Genomic DNA, 17,537 nt, shown 5'->3' on the forward strand with positions numbered 1-17,537 from the left:
TGGTAGTTGAATCAGTTTTAGGTAAGAGCAAGTGGAATTGGTGCTACTAATTTACTTTCTTTTTTTAAGGAACTTTGATGAAGTGATAACATGTTTTGCTGAACCTGTGTTGGATAGTCCACTCTTCACTGAAGCAAGGTCAACACTTTACAATGAGGAGTACAAGGTCTGTGCATTTGGAAGGTGTACTCATGTAATATATGAAACAAGTATATTTTCAGTTGCTTGCATTCAGAATGTTGCTAAATAATCTTTTAATGCATTATAGAATTCCAAAGAAGATCCAATACATATTTTGAATGTTGCTATTGAGGCCAGTGAACAGGTACAGGATGATGACCACCTGGTGCAAATGCTAGGTACATTTGCTCAGTCAAAGGTATGTTCCCTGAACAAATATGTGAAGAAAATATAGCTTATTGTCATGTAAAGATTTTCTAACACACCTTGCAAACCAGATAGCCGCTTGTTTTGCTTATTAAAACTGCTTTTTTTTTCTCTTTTTCTTGTTTTGTCAGTGTTGCATATATCATAAAAATATGCTGTTATAATCAAGGAATTGCTATGAATGTAGAGTCTAATTTGCAAAAAGATGTTGCATGTAGCAACGTGACTCAAGCCCCCTGTGTTGATTGCTGTTTGTTCTGGAGATGCTAAGGGTTCCAAATGTCACAGTGCCAGTAGTATTGCAAAGTACATATTGGTGGAAGGTTCTTGCACCAATGTGTCAACAGCAAGATAAATCACAGCAGAATGTAAATGAGCAGTCTGCAGTGCTGTGTAATATGTCTGATTTGAGAAAGGTGACCACACTGTAGAAATGGGACTCACTGCTTGCCATAGTGCTGTGTATTTTATTTTACTGCATTTATCCTGTTGCTCTAGATCAGTATCCCTGTTCAATCTCAGTTTCCCTGTACACATCTTCTCCTCATATCTGGAGGTAAGTCAGCTGTATCGATGGGTAGGCTTAGGTGCAAGCCTTGATAATAATGAGACGGAAGAGAACATCAGGGCAACCAAAACACAGCTTCATTGCTACAGGGTGTTTTTCTCTTATATGGGAGTGTTGCCAGGCAGTTTTTCATGCGGTTTGATTCCACTCATTGGATTTGCTGCCTCTCTGGATGGGCCTTATCTCTCCGGACTGGATAATATTGTGGTAGTTGAAAAAGGGAGCAGTTGTGGAGAGGACTGTCACAATGCAGCTGACTGCTTACTGACTAGATAAGGAGAGAGCACGATTCTCTAATATGCTGGTGACACATAAATATTTTACATGTGGTTCTTGCAGCAGGAATTGAGGGACTATGTCCCATCTCTACAGTGATGCATGTCTCAATTTCCCTGCACACATGCTACTCCGGTTTTACTGTTACTCTTTGCAGTCTGGCTTCCTACAGAGAGCCAAGTAGCAGCTCACATTTCTATTCTAGAGAGGGGCAAACTGACATAGCCATGTTTCTCTTTGTTCCTAACCAGCTCCACAGGTGCCCATGTCACATAGTAGACTGGGCTCTTCTGGGCTGTCCTCAGAATTTTATTCTTCTACTCCTGTGGTACCAGTAGTTTATGGTGGAAAATCCCACAGAGTGATGCCACTGGCTGTGCAACCCCTCATGTTCCTTATGCCATGTAGCTTTTTTTTTATTAGTGGATAGTGTTGCAGAGAGGGATCAGCCATGTCTTGGGCCATTTCCTTAGTCCTAGGCCTCTCGTCTTGCACCCACTTTGTATCTCCCCAGAATCTCCATGTACAGTGCCTGTGAAGTATCTGCATAATACAGCACGTTTCAAATGCTGAAGTTTAATTATTTTTACAACAGATAATTTGGAACTCCAATGGCTAAATCCTAGTTCAGGTATTATTAAACCTAATAGTAAAAGCAATAACAATGATTCAGGAAACACAAAAGAACTTCCACTTAACTGAGAAAACCCCAATAATGTGATTTCATTCACTTTCAGATATGTTATGAAAAACACAAGGATCACTGAATGCGTGTTAGCCATTTTTAAATCTCCTAATGCAGTTTGTTTGACATATAGTTTGGTCAATAGAAGGACATGGAAACAAGCAAAACTGCAGAATTCTGAGGGTAAAGGGATTTTATCCATTTCCCCCTGTACTGTGTGCCTCTGAGTTGGTATATCTATAGTCACTACTGGGGGGGGGGTGACTAAATTGCTCTCAATTTTAAAGTTGGCAATGAGACATACATATATATATATATATATATATATATATATATATATATATGGTTTCACTTCATATTACCGGAATGCTGAAATATCGAATTTCAGCATTTCGACAGCATAAAGCCAAAACCATCACAACACCAACACTTCACAATCATGAAACCAAAACATCGAACATACACAATACGTACAGCGCACAACACACAAACCATAACACCCACACCACAAAACAATTAAATACAACAAAACACCACGCAGACACACACCTACACTACATAAATGCAGGGGGGGCAAGCCCCCTGCACCCCCACTCCTTACTGTGATTGTACAAGATACCTGAATCTTATTTGCAAAGCAGCAGCCATACATATGAAAACAACATTCTAAACTGAAATCCAGCAAGTCCACAGGAGTAGAAACTGTTGCTTGTATTCACTGCATGCAGGAAATGTCATTTGTTAAAGCAGAAAGTAATTGGCGTAAAGAAATATGCCTTAATTACTGCAAAATCATCTGTTCTGCAAAATAAATGAAAATAAAATTAAGATATAAATGGGATCAAAACGGACAGCTGTAGCCATCTGTTAACCAACATCAAACCAAAAAATCAAATTTGTAAACCAGGATGGTTCACCTTAATGATTATTTATGCAGGCAGATTCATAGACCGAGGAATTTGCTACCTGCCTACACCAGTGCAACCATGACTAGCCAGGTCCACAGAGCTTTAGATATTTCACAGCTGGTTGGTCTCCTGCTGCTGCAGATGTCAGACTAGCCTTGAGTAGAAACAGGAGAGCAGCAGTACAGACAGCACTTAGTACCTGTAGTTTGACCTGTCTTCTATAGCCCCCCCCCCCCCACATGGGTATTAACACATCTGTGGTATAAACGGAGCATCTGTCCATGCTATCTTTAGCTATTTCTTGTTGCAGTAAGAGAAGGTTCTCATAGGCTGTTGTGAATACTGAGCGTTGTCAGTCTGTCAAATCAGTCTGGTTTCAACAGGACAGATAAGTATCTCTTTGGGAAAAAAAAAAACATGTTATTTGATATTGTGCATTTCTTGTTTGTAGCTACGAAGATTTTTATCATCAGGGGTAGACATCAGTTTCAGAAGGTAACTGCATTACTTATAGGAAGCAAATTCTGGTGAAAAGACAAACCAAATGGAACTGGAAACAATTAGAATAGACCCAAAATAATGTTCACCATTTATTGTAAGCGCTTTCGGCTTAGTCCTTACTAAGCTTTCTTCAGACAAACAGTGAATACTACATTGCTAACAGTTTATATAAGTTCATTACTTAATTGATTATTACTAATTAAAAGGGCAATGTTCAAAAACTATAAGTTTTCTTAAAATACAAACCAAATATAACCTTTAAAAATATATATATATATAACCTTTAAAAAGGTGTAAAAACCTCACCACTTTAACAGAAAATGTTTGCATCAATTCATATACATTATTATAGTAATTCATAAATTCATATGCTTAGTATTATAAATACATTAAATTATACATCCCTAGTCAGAAACAAACTGCTGTCGATGGGATGTGTATGTTATTATTATATATGAATTATTATATTTAATGAATTAAAATCAACATGAAATCAAAGATACCACACAAACCTGGCTTAAACACATTACTTGTTTAAATATGTACCAATAAATGAATATATGTTATTCACACATTTATCTATTCAATGACAATAATTTTAACATACATTTAATTGACATAGTTTCGTTTAAACCAGGATATGACTGTGCATTAGTCAAAATTTGCCATTTTAACTCATCTAATTCTAAATTCAATTGCCAAGGACCCCCTCTAATATTCAAAATTCTTTGTTGGAGAATAGTGAATTTGAATGTATGAGATGGATGTTGGGAAACATGCTTTGCTAGAGCATTATTGGGGTCACCTTTATTGATAGCATATATGTGTTCATACACTCTCTGCCTAAATTTTCTCTCCGTTTTTCCTATGTAAAATCCATTACATTGTTGGCATAAAGCAGCATAAACCACCATTTTACTGTCACAATTATATTTTGCTTTAAGAAAATACTTCTTTTCATTGATGACACAAGTATGTCCAGTGAATATAAACTTACATTGTTGGCAGCTACCGCATTTGAACATTCCTTTTATGTTTGAATGTGTAATGCAAATGTTGTGTTTTTTCTCGAGAATGTTTTTCAAATTTGGGCCCCTCTTATATGTAATCTTTGGTTTATTCCCTAAGGCAACCAATAAATGTTCATTATTTCTGATAATTGACCAATTTTTGTACAACATATCTTTTAGATACTTGTGATCTAATGAATAGGTTAGCAAAAAACTAACGTGATATGATGTATTTTCAGTATTACCTTCATTCACACTATCATTAACCATATTAGTCGGGGATATTGCAAGCTCTAAATGGGGTCCTGAATTGACTTGTAACAGTGGTAGAAAATGTCCTGACTTTCGTTTCTGTACAACTTCAGATCTAATAGTTCTAATAAGATATTCAGGATAACCCCTATTGACGAACATATTCTGTAACAAATCACATTCGCATTCAAAATCAAAAATGTCTGAGGTCATGCGAGCTGCCCTAACCATTTGTCCTTTGATGACTGCACGTTTCTGATGCATTGGGTGGCAACTAGAATAATGCAAAAAACTGTTCGAATATGTAGGTTTCCTGAAAATTCTACTCTTATAGGAATGTTCTACTCTATCCTTATACAATGAGACATCCAAAAAATTAATGGCTTCAGATCCTGTCTCATATGTAAATTCTAGAAAAGAAGTAGAATTTGAAATTGATTCAATGAATCCAGCAATATCTTCTGGGTCCCCTTTCCATAAACAAAACATATCATCCTGGTACCTAGTGTACCAGGAGACATTGTTATTAAACAATGGGTTTGTGAATAAATGGGTATGTTCCCAGTGGGCCATTACAACATTAGCAAATGCGCCTCCACATGGGGAACCATTTCTGTAAAAAGAATTTGTTATTAAACGTCATAAAATTATTAGTTAATATGAGATCCAATAAAGACGTTATTAAATAAATATCACTGGAATCAATTTTATTCTTTACCAAAAATTCAGATACCCATTCAATCCCTAAATCATGGGGGATAACTGTGTATAGATCTTTAACATCTATTGTTATGAATGTGCTATTTTCGTGGTATATAAGTTTATTGATCTCTTCCAAAAATGACCACGAATCTTTACAAATCTGAGATTGTTTGGATAAAATTGGCTTTAGTAAGTTATCGATGAATTTTGCACATCCATAAGTGATTGAACCACGACCATCTACAATTATTCTAAAAGGTGGATCAACCAACGATTTATGGATTTTTGGGGCTCCAAATATAGCCGGAATGATTGGTGCTCCCATAGAAATATATTCATACTGTTGAATGTCAATAGAAGATTCAATAAACAATTCTTCAATACATTGTTTAATTTTTCTATAAGCCCCGTTTACCTCATTTTTAGATATTTGGCTATAGGATTCAGATGTTTTTCAATCTTGTCATTATATATTTGTTGGTCCATAAAGACAAGACCGCCTCCCTTATCGGGTTTCATTACCCTAATATCAGTGCTTTTAATTAAGGTGATAAGGTTAGATTCATCTTCAGTCAGATTATTACTATACTTGTTTCTGTGAGAACTAGCTATATTTCTTATGTCTAGTTCACACATTTTATCAAAAATGTGTAAATCAGGATGTAATGGTGGATTATATTGACTAGAAACCCTTAAAATATTAGTAATGGAGGGGTTATTACCCATAAGCATATTTAAATTGAGCTTTCTTGTATACAATTTTAAGTCAATAATAGTTTCTGCCACATCTATAGTCTTATCTGGTACAAAAGACAAGCCTTTGGATAAAAGGTTAACCATCTGTTCATCAATCATCAATGTGGAATAATTATAAACCTTAAAATCTCCTACTGATGACACCAATATTTTTAAGGGAGGTGTATTATTAATAGTCAAAAACTCTATCTCTTGGGTTGCCTCCTGGTATTCCTCATTAATGGGGAATTGACGTTCGTATTCCTGTTGTTGTTCGAACGTTTGTTGTTCCTGGGGTGAAAACCCTGATTAGATTGATTAATATTTCCTACGGCACAATTGTTATTATTATTATTTCTATTATTTTGCTGATTAATAAGCCTTTCACTCCGTCGGGGCTGTACATTTTGAACTGGCTCGTTAGCTGGTATAGACGAAACATGATGACCATCATCATTCTGTGCTACCTGGTCATTAGATTCAACTAGAATACCCTGATTGTTTATAGTCTCCGCCTTAAGTGGAGGGGGGTCAGGGTAGGCTTCGTTATTAGTATACGCAGTGATATCCCTCTGGAGCTTGCGTTTTTTAGTGCTCAAGAATTTCTCCATTGCTGTATCTATACTGGTATAAATTCGACAATACTCAAATTTATATCTTGAGAAATCTATGTGTCCTTTTATAATTTGGTCCAGAGATTCAAGCTCACCCTTAAATCTAATTATTTCTGAATCATAAAAGTTGATAAGTGCTTTTAAAAATTCTACTGCTTGTCTATCAAACAATTCCAATAATTCAGCATGAAATGTTGAACCAGCTACAAGCCCTGCTGGAAATCTCCATTGACGGAGACCCTTAGGTATAACTTTTTTGTTTATACATTCATTAAGATATGAAACTTCCAATTGGAGCTTCCTACATTTAAACATTTTAATGTCAAATTCATCTATAACATTCATTAGCGTGTTATTGTTTTGTGAATTAAACATATGTTGACCTGCATTATTAATATCTGCATCTGTAAAAAAATCACCATTATTTAAAAATGATGTCATAGAAGGAATGTCCCGTACATTTACATTACTTTCATCTGTGCTATTCCGATTAAATTGTCTATTATCGGTAACAAAGCTGTTTGGATTACCTTGTCCCGTGTGGTTGATATCAGTAATCCCATTGTTACGGACAAGTCTATTAGCGTAAGTAGACCTCCCGTTTAAAGGAGGTAATCCAGTATTAGTTGTAGCAGTACCACCCGTTGACTGCGAATCTGCAGGCTGTCTCTGTCCTGGTTGAATCGGACTTTCCGAACTACCGGCATGCTGAAAGTGCTGAACAGACTGCATAGTTACTGTTTGTATTCGCTCGGATTGAGCCAACACACCAGAAACGCTATCATTTTGAACGAGAGGTGGAAATGCTTCTTCGCTATCCACCAAACATGCTGGTAAATGCGTGTCAACAGTACCTTGTAAGTGTTGACGAACTTCCGTGTTTGCTGACCTGTTACACGGAACAGTTCGATTTGAACATTCAACTCTGCACGAAGCTTCCACTTTCTGTGTAAGTGCTTCTACTCTGCCTAGAAGCACATTTACTAAAGCGGTAAGGTTCCCAATAGCATCGACATGCTGTGAACCATTAGTAGGTTCCAAACCAGTGTTCATACCATCCGTATCACCAAATAGAGGTTGTGAGTCGGTTCCATTCCCAGATTCCATTCCACGTAAACTCAAACAAATGACCAAAAAAGAAACTGGTGAAAAGACAAACCAAATGGAACTGGAAATAATTAGAATAGACCCAAAATAATGTTCACCATTTATTGTGCTTAGTCCTTACTAAGCTTTCTTCAGACAAACAGTGAATACTACATTGCTAACAGTTTATATAAGTTCATTACTTAATTGATTATTACTAATTAAAAGGGCAATGTTCAAAAACTATAAGTTTTCTTAAAATACAAACCAAATATAACCTTTAAAAATATATATATATATAACCTTTAAAAAGGTGTAAAAACCTCACCACTTTAACAGAAAATGTTTGCATCAATTCATATACATTATTATAGTAATTCATAAATTCATATGCTTAGTATTATAAATACATTAAATTATACATCCCTAGTCAGAAGCAAATTCTGCACAGAAACTTCTGTAGTAATTTTTTTTTTTAAGGATGGAGTAGGACAGTACCTCCTGTCCTCATTCTAGGAGCAAGCAGAAAACTGTGGAGTGGAGAGTCAAGTTTTCCAATAACTGTCTTAACCAGAAAGGATTGCATATCTTGTCTGGGGCCGCCATGGCTTCAACCAAGTCAATTGTGGATGCTCTGCTTTACAGAAAAAAAAAGCAGAGAGAAGCACCCAAGAGAAAAAAGGAGTCCCAGGAGACCAATGATCTAAACACAGAGTCCAAAGGCCACCCTAGGTTTGAGGGCTTTCAGTCTGGTAAACCAGTTTTACAGCCCTGACTCTGATGCATCCTTAAATCAAGGCCTCTGATAATGCCCCTAAGGGAGCCACCAAACTCTCAGATGACAAAACCCTGCAGGAGTTGGTCAGTTCAGGTATCTCTTCTTAAGCATCTAGTTCTGAAACTCATAGTTTGGTAAGAGGAAGATGGCAGTATTTCTTCAGTTCTGGTGCACAAGAATGTCCTGACCTCAAAAAATGAAATCATTGGCACTCACCTACAACCGAAGACCTGTAAGGTCTAAAAAGTGTGGCAAGGTCATTCATGTTTTGAACAGCTGAAATCTTGCCTCTTCTGAACTGGGCAGTCCCACCAGTCACCCCTTGCCCCAGGTCCCTTCACAAGATCTAATGAAGTTGGTTCCAGACTTTATCTTCTCATCAAGAGCCTGCAGTCGCTATCAGAGCAACTGTCAGTGTCAGAGAGTCTGTACCTTAAATTGAAGTACTCCCCATGGAATTAGATGACTCTGATTCCAAAATGGATGAACTGGAGTATGTTAAACAGATGTCCTCCCCTCTTTCTTATGAGTCAGACTGAGGACACATTACCCTCTGCCTCCCAAAAGGATAAACAATTTCTTGAAATGGAAGTCTAAGAACCATTCTGATGGCTATAGAGAGCTTTTGGTTTACCAGAGCCAAAGCCCTTAGCTATTCTTCCATTCAGGCCTTGGATGGTGCATTTAACAGTGCATCCTTTGAGCCAGACTCCCAAACCCCCTGCTCAAGGAAGTCCAACCATTTTTATATGGTTGTGGATTCCTACAAGTATTCATAACCCAGTTGCTGAGTCAGACTTGTGTCCACAGATTCCAGTAATGGGTCTACTGGAGTTCCAACCAGAACCCATTTCCTAATGACAGGGAGAGTGCTTACTAACTGCTTTGAGAGTAAGGTCTGCACCTCTGCCACTCTGGTCTTCAGGGCTCTGACTTGCCAAATTGACATGTTAAAGTTCCAGGGGACTTTCCTGTTTTAACTAAAAGACATGGTTAAAAAGATAAATGGCAAAACCCTAAGAGATAAAATGCTGGACTTATGCAATTTCATGTCGTAGGTTAGTAAGCACTTGTGTGTCTGTGATGCAGTGAATGCAACATGAAGAGTGGCAGCAGTGAGGTCAGTTACTAGAAGACACATCTGCTTGAGGTCCTACCCCCTGCCAGATCATAGGAAACACAGCTTCCCATTCTCCAATTAGAAAAGGAGCTTCTGTTTAGACCCAATGAGAACAAATGTAACTCAGCAGAGCTCTCCCTCCCCCCTCATATCCCACCCAAACTCTCTCCCTCCCAAAAGACATTCCTGTCCCCATTGAAAACATAGATAATTTTGGACTGCTAGCAAAGGAGAGGAAGAGAATCACTGAAGGTACTTGGGTTCTATGAATTTTGGATTTATGAAAAGAGCAATATTTCCAGTCATTCCCGCAAGTACCCAGAGAGCAGAGACATTTCAACAAAGCTGTACTACAGGTCTTTCTGAGTTACGGTTATAGAGACACAACAGTAAAGCAAGAAGAACATGTTTTTACCTAAGCCCTTTGTGGCCAATTGTAAACTTATCAGAGACAAATTTGTAAAAGTACCAAAGTTCAAAAAGCAAATCTTGCAGGCCCTTCTGCCTGTCCTTTTCACTTAAGCCTTCACCGTTACCCTAGTGCTGAAAGATGCCTACCTCAATATTCCTATAGATAGAACAAACAGGCAGGTAGGCAGGCAGTACATGAAACAAAGCAGGGAGATACTCAGTACCAATTTACTTGCTTGCCCTTTAATTTATCTACATACTCCGGGCTATTTCCAGAAACTTTTCTCCGAACATGGGCCAAAGTCACAGCCTCCTAACAAGCAGAGTTCATGCCTGGGAAACCTTATGGACACTGGGAAATTTCTTCATAGAAAGTGCTATTCCTGACCTCATATTTTACTCCTGTAGCGTAGTACAGTCAGATTACTGCCATAAAGTTCCTGTGAATACAGGGGAACACCAGATACATTGCATCCACAATCCTGGTAGTTCCCCTGACAGAGACCATACATGGAAAACTGCAGTGGTTTCCTGAGAAACAGATACCAGCATGCATGTCTTTGTAGAGCCCATTTCCCCTGCTACTTTGCATTTGGAAAAGCTTTCATGATAGATATAAGAGGTGAACCTGTATTGGGTTATCATCATTCAAATTTGGCTCTAACATTTGGACAGATACTACAGATTGCTCAGGTATAGCATGGGAGGGCATCTTAAGGAAATTGAGGATTCAGGGGACCTGGAACAAAACTTAGAGGAAAAAATACATCCATAGTAAAGAACAGCTAACAGTAATTTTAGCTATAAAAGCCTTCAAGCAGACTTGGCAGGTAGGGAGCCCTGCCCAGCATAACAATGATGTGGTATATGAATGAGAAGGGGTGTAATGTCCCCCATACATCTTGTGCGTGCTACCTATGGTGGCATGGCCAAGGAGTAAGGTGTGACCTCAGGAGGACATCTTACATCCCTTCTTAGGCAAATGTCTTTACAGACCAGTTGACCAAAACAGAAGCATATCCTCCTAAATGGATTTTGGGATTTTTGCATACATGTGGAATATATCAGAAACTGATGTTTTTGCAATACCAGAAAATAAACTGCTAACGGACACCAATCACAAGGTGTTTTCTCAATAAACTGGTTAGGTATGATGATGTTCATCGTGCATACAGCTGCAGTCATTACAGATGGGTTATCCTGCCATCAGGCAGGTCCTCGGTCGGCCAAATTCCAAAGTCTATGTCCGGTGTCGGTTGTCGTCGCTTCTTCCCTGACGTCAGTGCGGCAGGGGTATAAAAGAGGCAGCCGACGCCATTTTCTTCAGTCTTTCTTGCCGCACGGTGCCCGAAGCAGAAGCAGTTCGCAAGTGCCGGTCGGCCAGCTCCTGAGATTTACGAACAGTATTTCAGCCGAAGTCTTCTTTAAAGCGAAGTACCCGCTTGAAACTTTTCTTGCCTCAGACCGATGTCAGACAAAGTTAATAATTGCATTTCTTGTGGGAAGCAAATACCGCATAAGGATTTTCACTCTTTCTGTACACCTTGCTTAGGGCCAGACCACGACATCTCGGCCTGCCGTTTTTGTGCTAGGTTCAACAAGCGCACTATTAAGCGCCGGGCGGAGTTCGCCCTTCATTATTTTGGCAAAAAATTTAATTATATCATGTCGTCTGATACACTGACGCCAGTTTTAGGAAAAAGACGCAAAGACAAGGACCGACATCCGAGGTCCGCACCGAGTACTGAGACCACGCTTAGGCCGACTACCGGTTCTCCAGTTCTCAGTGAGGCGCCTACACAGCCCCTGACTACCGATGAAACTATTTTACCGGTGTCTTCAGTACCCGAGGTCACAGGCTCCTCGGTCTCCATTCCCACTGCAGATACCGACACCACTCTTGGCGGAGAAACTGAAAATTTAGTGAGGCCTGCCATTTCTGAAGGCGTCTTCAGGCCTACCACCTTCTCTATTAAAGCCTTCACTAAATCTAAAGCTGCCATCAAAACTAAAAAAACAGGGTCCTCAGACCTCCTCTCAAGGCCCTATGCCTAAAAAACAGATGCTTAAAATGGCTGAGGATTTGACAACTCTCATCAGGGGGTTCTCAACCCCCCTCTGACAAAAGACCCAGATTGGAGGAAGACTACCCTTCCTCAGACCAGGCTTCTATTACCTCAGACCATTCTGAGGACCAGGATTATGCCTATTCCCCTTTTGAAGACTCTGATGCTGAGGAGCATACCTCTCAACCTGGAATCATCAAAAATCTGGACAAGGCCCATGAAAAATAGGTACAAATCTGTACGCTGATTAACATCTAATTTGCATACATAATTACGTAACCCCACCCACTCCAATGGAATTGTGGGATACCAACTTTCAAACGTAAACTGAACAGATGACCAAGATATGGCCCCAGAGTCCCCCTGCAGCCATTCCAATGTCCCGTCACCCGGCTATTTTGCCCCATTTATCATAAACACTAATGTTTGCATACTGCTTTACTTCTACAAAGATTATTTGGATATTATTTTTACATTTTACAGCACAACAATGCCCAAACACTAATAAACATCTGGTAAACAAAGCAATACTGTCTCACAATGAAAATAGACTTGGCATTAAGACTTCCCTGCCCTTGAAACTCATTCATTGAAGCCCACACCACATCCAAAGAAAATGCATTTTGTCAGTCGTGTTTAAAAATCACCTGTGGGCTGTTTTCAAATCATTGGCCTCTTGCACACAAAACAAGAAACATACATGTGCTCTTTTCTTTGATACACCTTCCTGACTTTATTCAATTATATTCCTTGTACACTACAACACACTTTTTATAGCGCATTTTACATTATTTTAACATTTTTCCAGTAAGCTGTACTGTAGGCAGTGAAATAAAATGCATGAACAAATAACATAGTTGCCCAATTCAGAACAGTTCCATCATAAAAGTCTACTTCCACATCCACACTATACATAGAATGACAGTAGTATAAGCCATAGGCATCTTACACAGCTTCTCACTCAAAAGACATATGGTATAATTGGCAGTATGAATAAAGTTAACACTACTCTGTTATTTATCCTGAAAAAACAAAAAAAAAGAATATAATGCATTTATGTATGAATCTTTCTGGTTTATACCAGTCTCCTTTCTTTATCTTATATTAGAAACATATGCAAGATAATCAGATTTTCTTTTTTAACATATTCACAATCAAATATGAATTTTTCTTCCCATTCTGTCATTACAAAATTATGAACACAACAAAACAAAATCCCAAAGAATAAGGCACGTAAATACAGTGTATTAATTAAGAAACACACACACACACACAGAAGCGCTTGCTGCATACACACACACACACACACACACACACACACACACACACATACACTTCCCTTACCTCTGTGACCGTCCTAATTCCATTTCCCAGCAAAGTCCAAAGCCAGCCAGCAGTCAGCCTCTGAAATGGCAGCAGAAGCCAAGTCCCTCTCTTCGCAGTCAGCATCCAAAACGGCAGCAGAAGCAAAGTTCGTCACTTGTACAAAGCAAGCAGCAAAGTCAGCAGTTTCCATTCGAAAAGGCAGCATCAGCAAAGTCCCTCTCTCAAAGCAAACCCAATATATACTACTAAGTCCCGACTCCCACTGTCAGAAGCATAAGTAAAGCCAGCATTCTTCTCTCGACACAGTAAGCTTGTAACGCCGTCGCCAGCATGCTTCTTTTCAAATTTTCAAAGCACTTCCCATTCCCGCCTGCTCGCAGCCAGCCGGAAATGATGATGTGAGCTCCTTGAGCTCAATTCTGACTGGCTGGTAGCACTGACTGAGCTGGCGTCATCGCGCCTAGCGATGACGCCAGCTCAAAAAATTTTAAAAATAAAAACAAATGCAAGAATGAATGAAGGGTGCCACTCGGGAATCGTGGCACCCCTTCATTTGGACCCCCAAAACTCGGTAAAAACCGAGTAATTCGGGACGGTTGGGAGGTCTGCTGAGGAGTCTATTCACTCAGTCTCCCCCCCCGAGGACTACTCTTTTGGGGAAACCCTGCATACATTGAGGAAGCACTTCCACTGGGAAGGCCAAGATTACTCAGATTCCAAGAAAAGGCTCAGGGAATTTCTACTGCTCCCCCAGCATAGGCCCCTGGCTATCCCTCCTGTTTTAGATATTTTGGATGATGGAAGCCAGTCTTAATCCAGATTCTTTACCTCCAGCCCCTGTTAAACCAGACAGGTATTACCGGGTTCCTGATTCTCACCAGTTCCTTTATAAAAGCCATACTGCTGACCCAGAAACAATTTCACAGGGTCCCAAGGGGATTAAGGCCTCTACTGCTAAAAACCCTTTACCTTCAGAGTGAGATTCCAGAGCATTAGAAAGGTGGAGGGAAAAAGGTGTATACATCAGCCACTTTAACCATGAGGGCATTAAACTGTCAATTTCATATGTTAAAGTACCAACAGTTTTTGTTATCCCAGCTGAAAAGCAAAATGACACAAACAGAACAACCAGATTTGAAAGAGTTGCAGGATTTGTTGCATGGAGCAGAGTAAGTGGGTAAACATACCTTGCAGTGTGGTTTTGATGCTTTAGAGGCCTCATGTAGAGCTGCTGTCACAGGGTCTGTCTTACGTAGACATGCTTGGCTCAAAGAGCAAACCTTACCAGATCATGTCAAAGCAAAGTTATTAGATGCACCACTTCAAAAAGATGTATTGTTCGGTGTTAAAGCTGAGGGGGTACTAAAGAAAATGGAGGAAAAAGCGAAATCTATGCAAACAGTTAAAGATTTCTTGCAGGTGCAACCTCCACGCTTCAGCAGAAACTCGCCTTTAAAAAATTGGTCCTTTCCAGCCACGGACAGACCTCAAGGGGGCAGATACAGACGCCCAAGGGGTAGAGGACAACCTCAAGGATCTTACAGAGCTACACAGTGACAAGCACCACCCCCAAGAGGCGGAGAAGATAGACACAGTCATTTAGAAAACAGACACAATGACTTCCCCCTATGCCTGCCAAACAAAGCTATAATGGCAGCACCTTTGGGCGGAAAACTGGAATTATTTTCAAAAAACTGGCACATTGTTACAAAAGACAAATGGATTCTGGACATTATATAAAGAGGCTACAGGTTCCACTTTCACACCCTTCCAAAAATGAGAGGCTTGCCAAACCTGCCACAAAATCAATGGGCAGAGGCCCAAAGACAAATTTCTGCTCTCATGGATATGAAAGCAATTCAAGAGGTACCTGCAAAAGAACAAGGTCAAGGTTTTTATTCAAGACTATTTCTGGTACCAAGGAAGGACAAAGATTGGAGACCCATCTTAGACCTATCCTTCCTAAACACATATCTACAGGTACCAAAATTCAAGATGCTCACATTACAGCAGCTTCTTCCCATGCTGGGCAAGGAGTCTTGGCTGGTAACGTTGGACCTCAAGGAGGCATACCTGCATGTCCCTATCAGACAAGATTGCAGAAGATACCTCAGATTCCTTGCAGGTTCAACCCATTACCAATTCTCTGCATTGCCCTTTGGCTTATCTACTGCACCCAGAATGTTTACGAAATGCCTGGCATCAGTAATTGCCTTCTGCAGACAACAGGGAATACAAATATACCCGTATCTGGACGATTGCCTGATCCAAGCGGACAGCAAGGACATTCTATTGCAGCTACTGGCGTTTGTAATAAAACTGTTAAACTACCTGGGATACACAGTGAACAAAAAGAAAATAAAACTAATACCTTCTCAACAGATAATTTTCCTGGGTTCCAGCTTAAATACAACCACCCAGATGGCCTACCTCATGCCAGACAAACAAGGGCAACTGTCTCAATACTTCAACAAAATGGCAACTTTAACCAGACTAACTGCAAGGAAAGTCCTGCAGACTCTGGGATTCATGGCATCTTGCATCCTACTGATACCATGTGCAAAGCTGCATATGAGGAAACTACAATGGTACCTAAAAAACTTATGGTCTCAACACAGCCACAGCTTGGAAACAATTATACCACTCATTCCATGCCTTCAAAAGGAATTTTTGTGGTGGGCTCAAGCATGCCAAAGAAACACAGGTCTCCCTTTCTGTTTACCTCAAGCAACTCAAATCATCACAACGGACGTCTCAGACTACACCTGGGGAGCACACATGGCAGATCAGTGCATTCAGGAAAAATGGTCCCAAAAAAGAGAAGCACCTGCACATCAACCAAAAGGAGATGCTAGCCGTGCAAAATGCTCTTATGACCTTCAAGGACCTACTGCATCCAGGCCAGCTATTGATAAGGACAGACAACACCACAGTCATGTGGTACATAAACAGGGGGGAACTCATTCATACCCCCTGTGCAGGCAAGCCCATGACCCTGTGGAACACAGCTCTGGAATTACAAATTCAACTACAGGCACAATTCCTGCCAGGGAAGGAAAACACTGGCAGACAACTTAAGCAGAAACATGACAGACCCACACGAATGGAAGTTGCATCCTCAAGTTTTCTCAAAGATAACTCAGGCAAGGGGACAGCCAGACATAGATCTATTAGCTACCCACAGAAATTACCAGTTGAAAAAATTCTGTTCAAGGACCTATCATCCACAGGCCTGGAAAGTGGACGCACTCTCCTTCAATTGGACAACATTGACAGTGTATGCCTTCCCGCCTCTTCCTCTACTGACCAAAGTTCTAAAAGCCAGAGCAGAGAGGCCACAAATGATTCTCATTGCTCCAGACTGGCCACGACAGCACTGGTATCCTCTCCTAAAGAGCCTGTCACACTCACCACCATGGATCCTACCTCTAGTTCCTCTTCTGTTGTCCCAGCACAACTACAAAACCCTTCACAGCCAGCTCAAAACCTTAAATCTAGCTGCATGGAGAATACCTTAATTTCCCAACAGACTCTCCTCTCCAAGGAGGTGCAGGATGTCATCTTGGAGGCCAGAAGACCCTCTACTAGAAAAACCTACTCTGCCAAATGGAAACGATTTTGTTCCTGGAATCAAGAAAAGGGCCAGAATCCTTGGGTAATAAATATACCTCAAATTTTACAGTACCTAGCTGAGATGTTAAACAGTGGCCTTTCCTTCTCCTCCATCAAGATCCACGCTTCAGGCATTTCTGCACAGTACAATACAGATCCTCCTTTATTTTCACATCCTCTATTAAGGCAGTTCCTCAGAGGGGCAAAAAATATAAAACCCCCAGGGAAACCACCAGTCCCAGCTTGGAACCTCAACTTCGTATTGGAAAAGCTGACCCTGCCTCCCTTTGAGCCGGCTTCTTCAACAGAGCTACAATACTTGTCATGGAAAACAGCCTTCCTTTTGGCTATTACCTCAGCACACAGGGTTTCGGAGCTACAGGCCCTCATGGCTGTGCAACCATTCATCATTTTCCATCAGGACAGAATTTCTTTACGAACCAACCCTACCTTCATGCCAAAGGTAGTATCCAGTGTAGCTTTGAATCAGACTATTCATT

General features: G+C 40.1%; 1 protein-coding gene across 1 annotated transcript in view; it reads left to right on the plus strand.

Annotated features, from left to right (window-relative positions):
• ACACB (acetyl-CoA carboxylase beta) overlaps nt 1-17,537 on the plus strand; it is a 1,510,375-nt gene that overhangs the window by 855,025 nt on the left and 637,813 nt on the right. Inside the window, exons 29-30 of the mRNA XM_044068517.1 lie at nt 70-166; nt 269-379. Of these exons, the coding sequence (XP_043924452.1) occupies nt 70-166; nt 269-379 (208 nt within the window). The remainder of the gene's footprint in view (nt 1-69; nt 167-268; nt 380-17,537) is intronic.

This window comes from Protopterus annectens, chromosome 4.part0 (assembly GCF_019279795.1).
Source record: "Protopterus annectens isolate FY-2018-M chromosome 4.part0, PAN1.0, whole genome shotgun sequence".
NCBI lineage: Eukaryota > Metazoa > Chordata > Ceratodontiformes > Protopteridae > Protopterus > Protopterus annectens.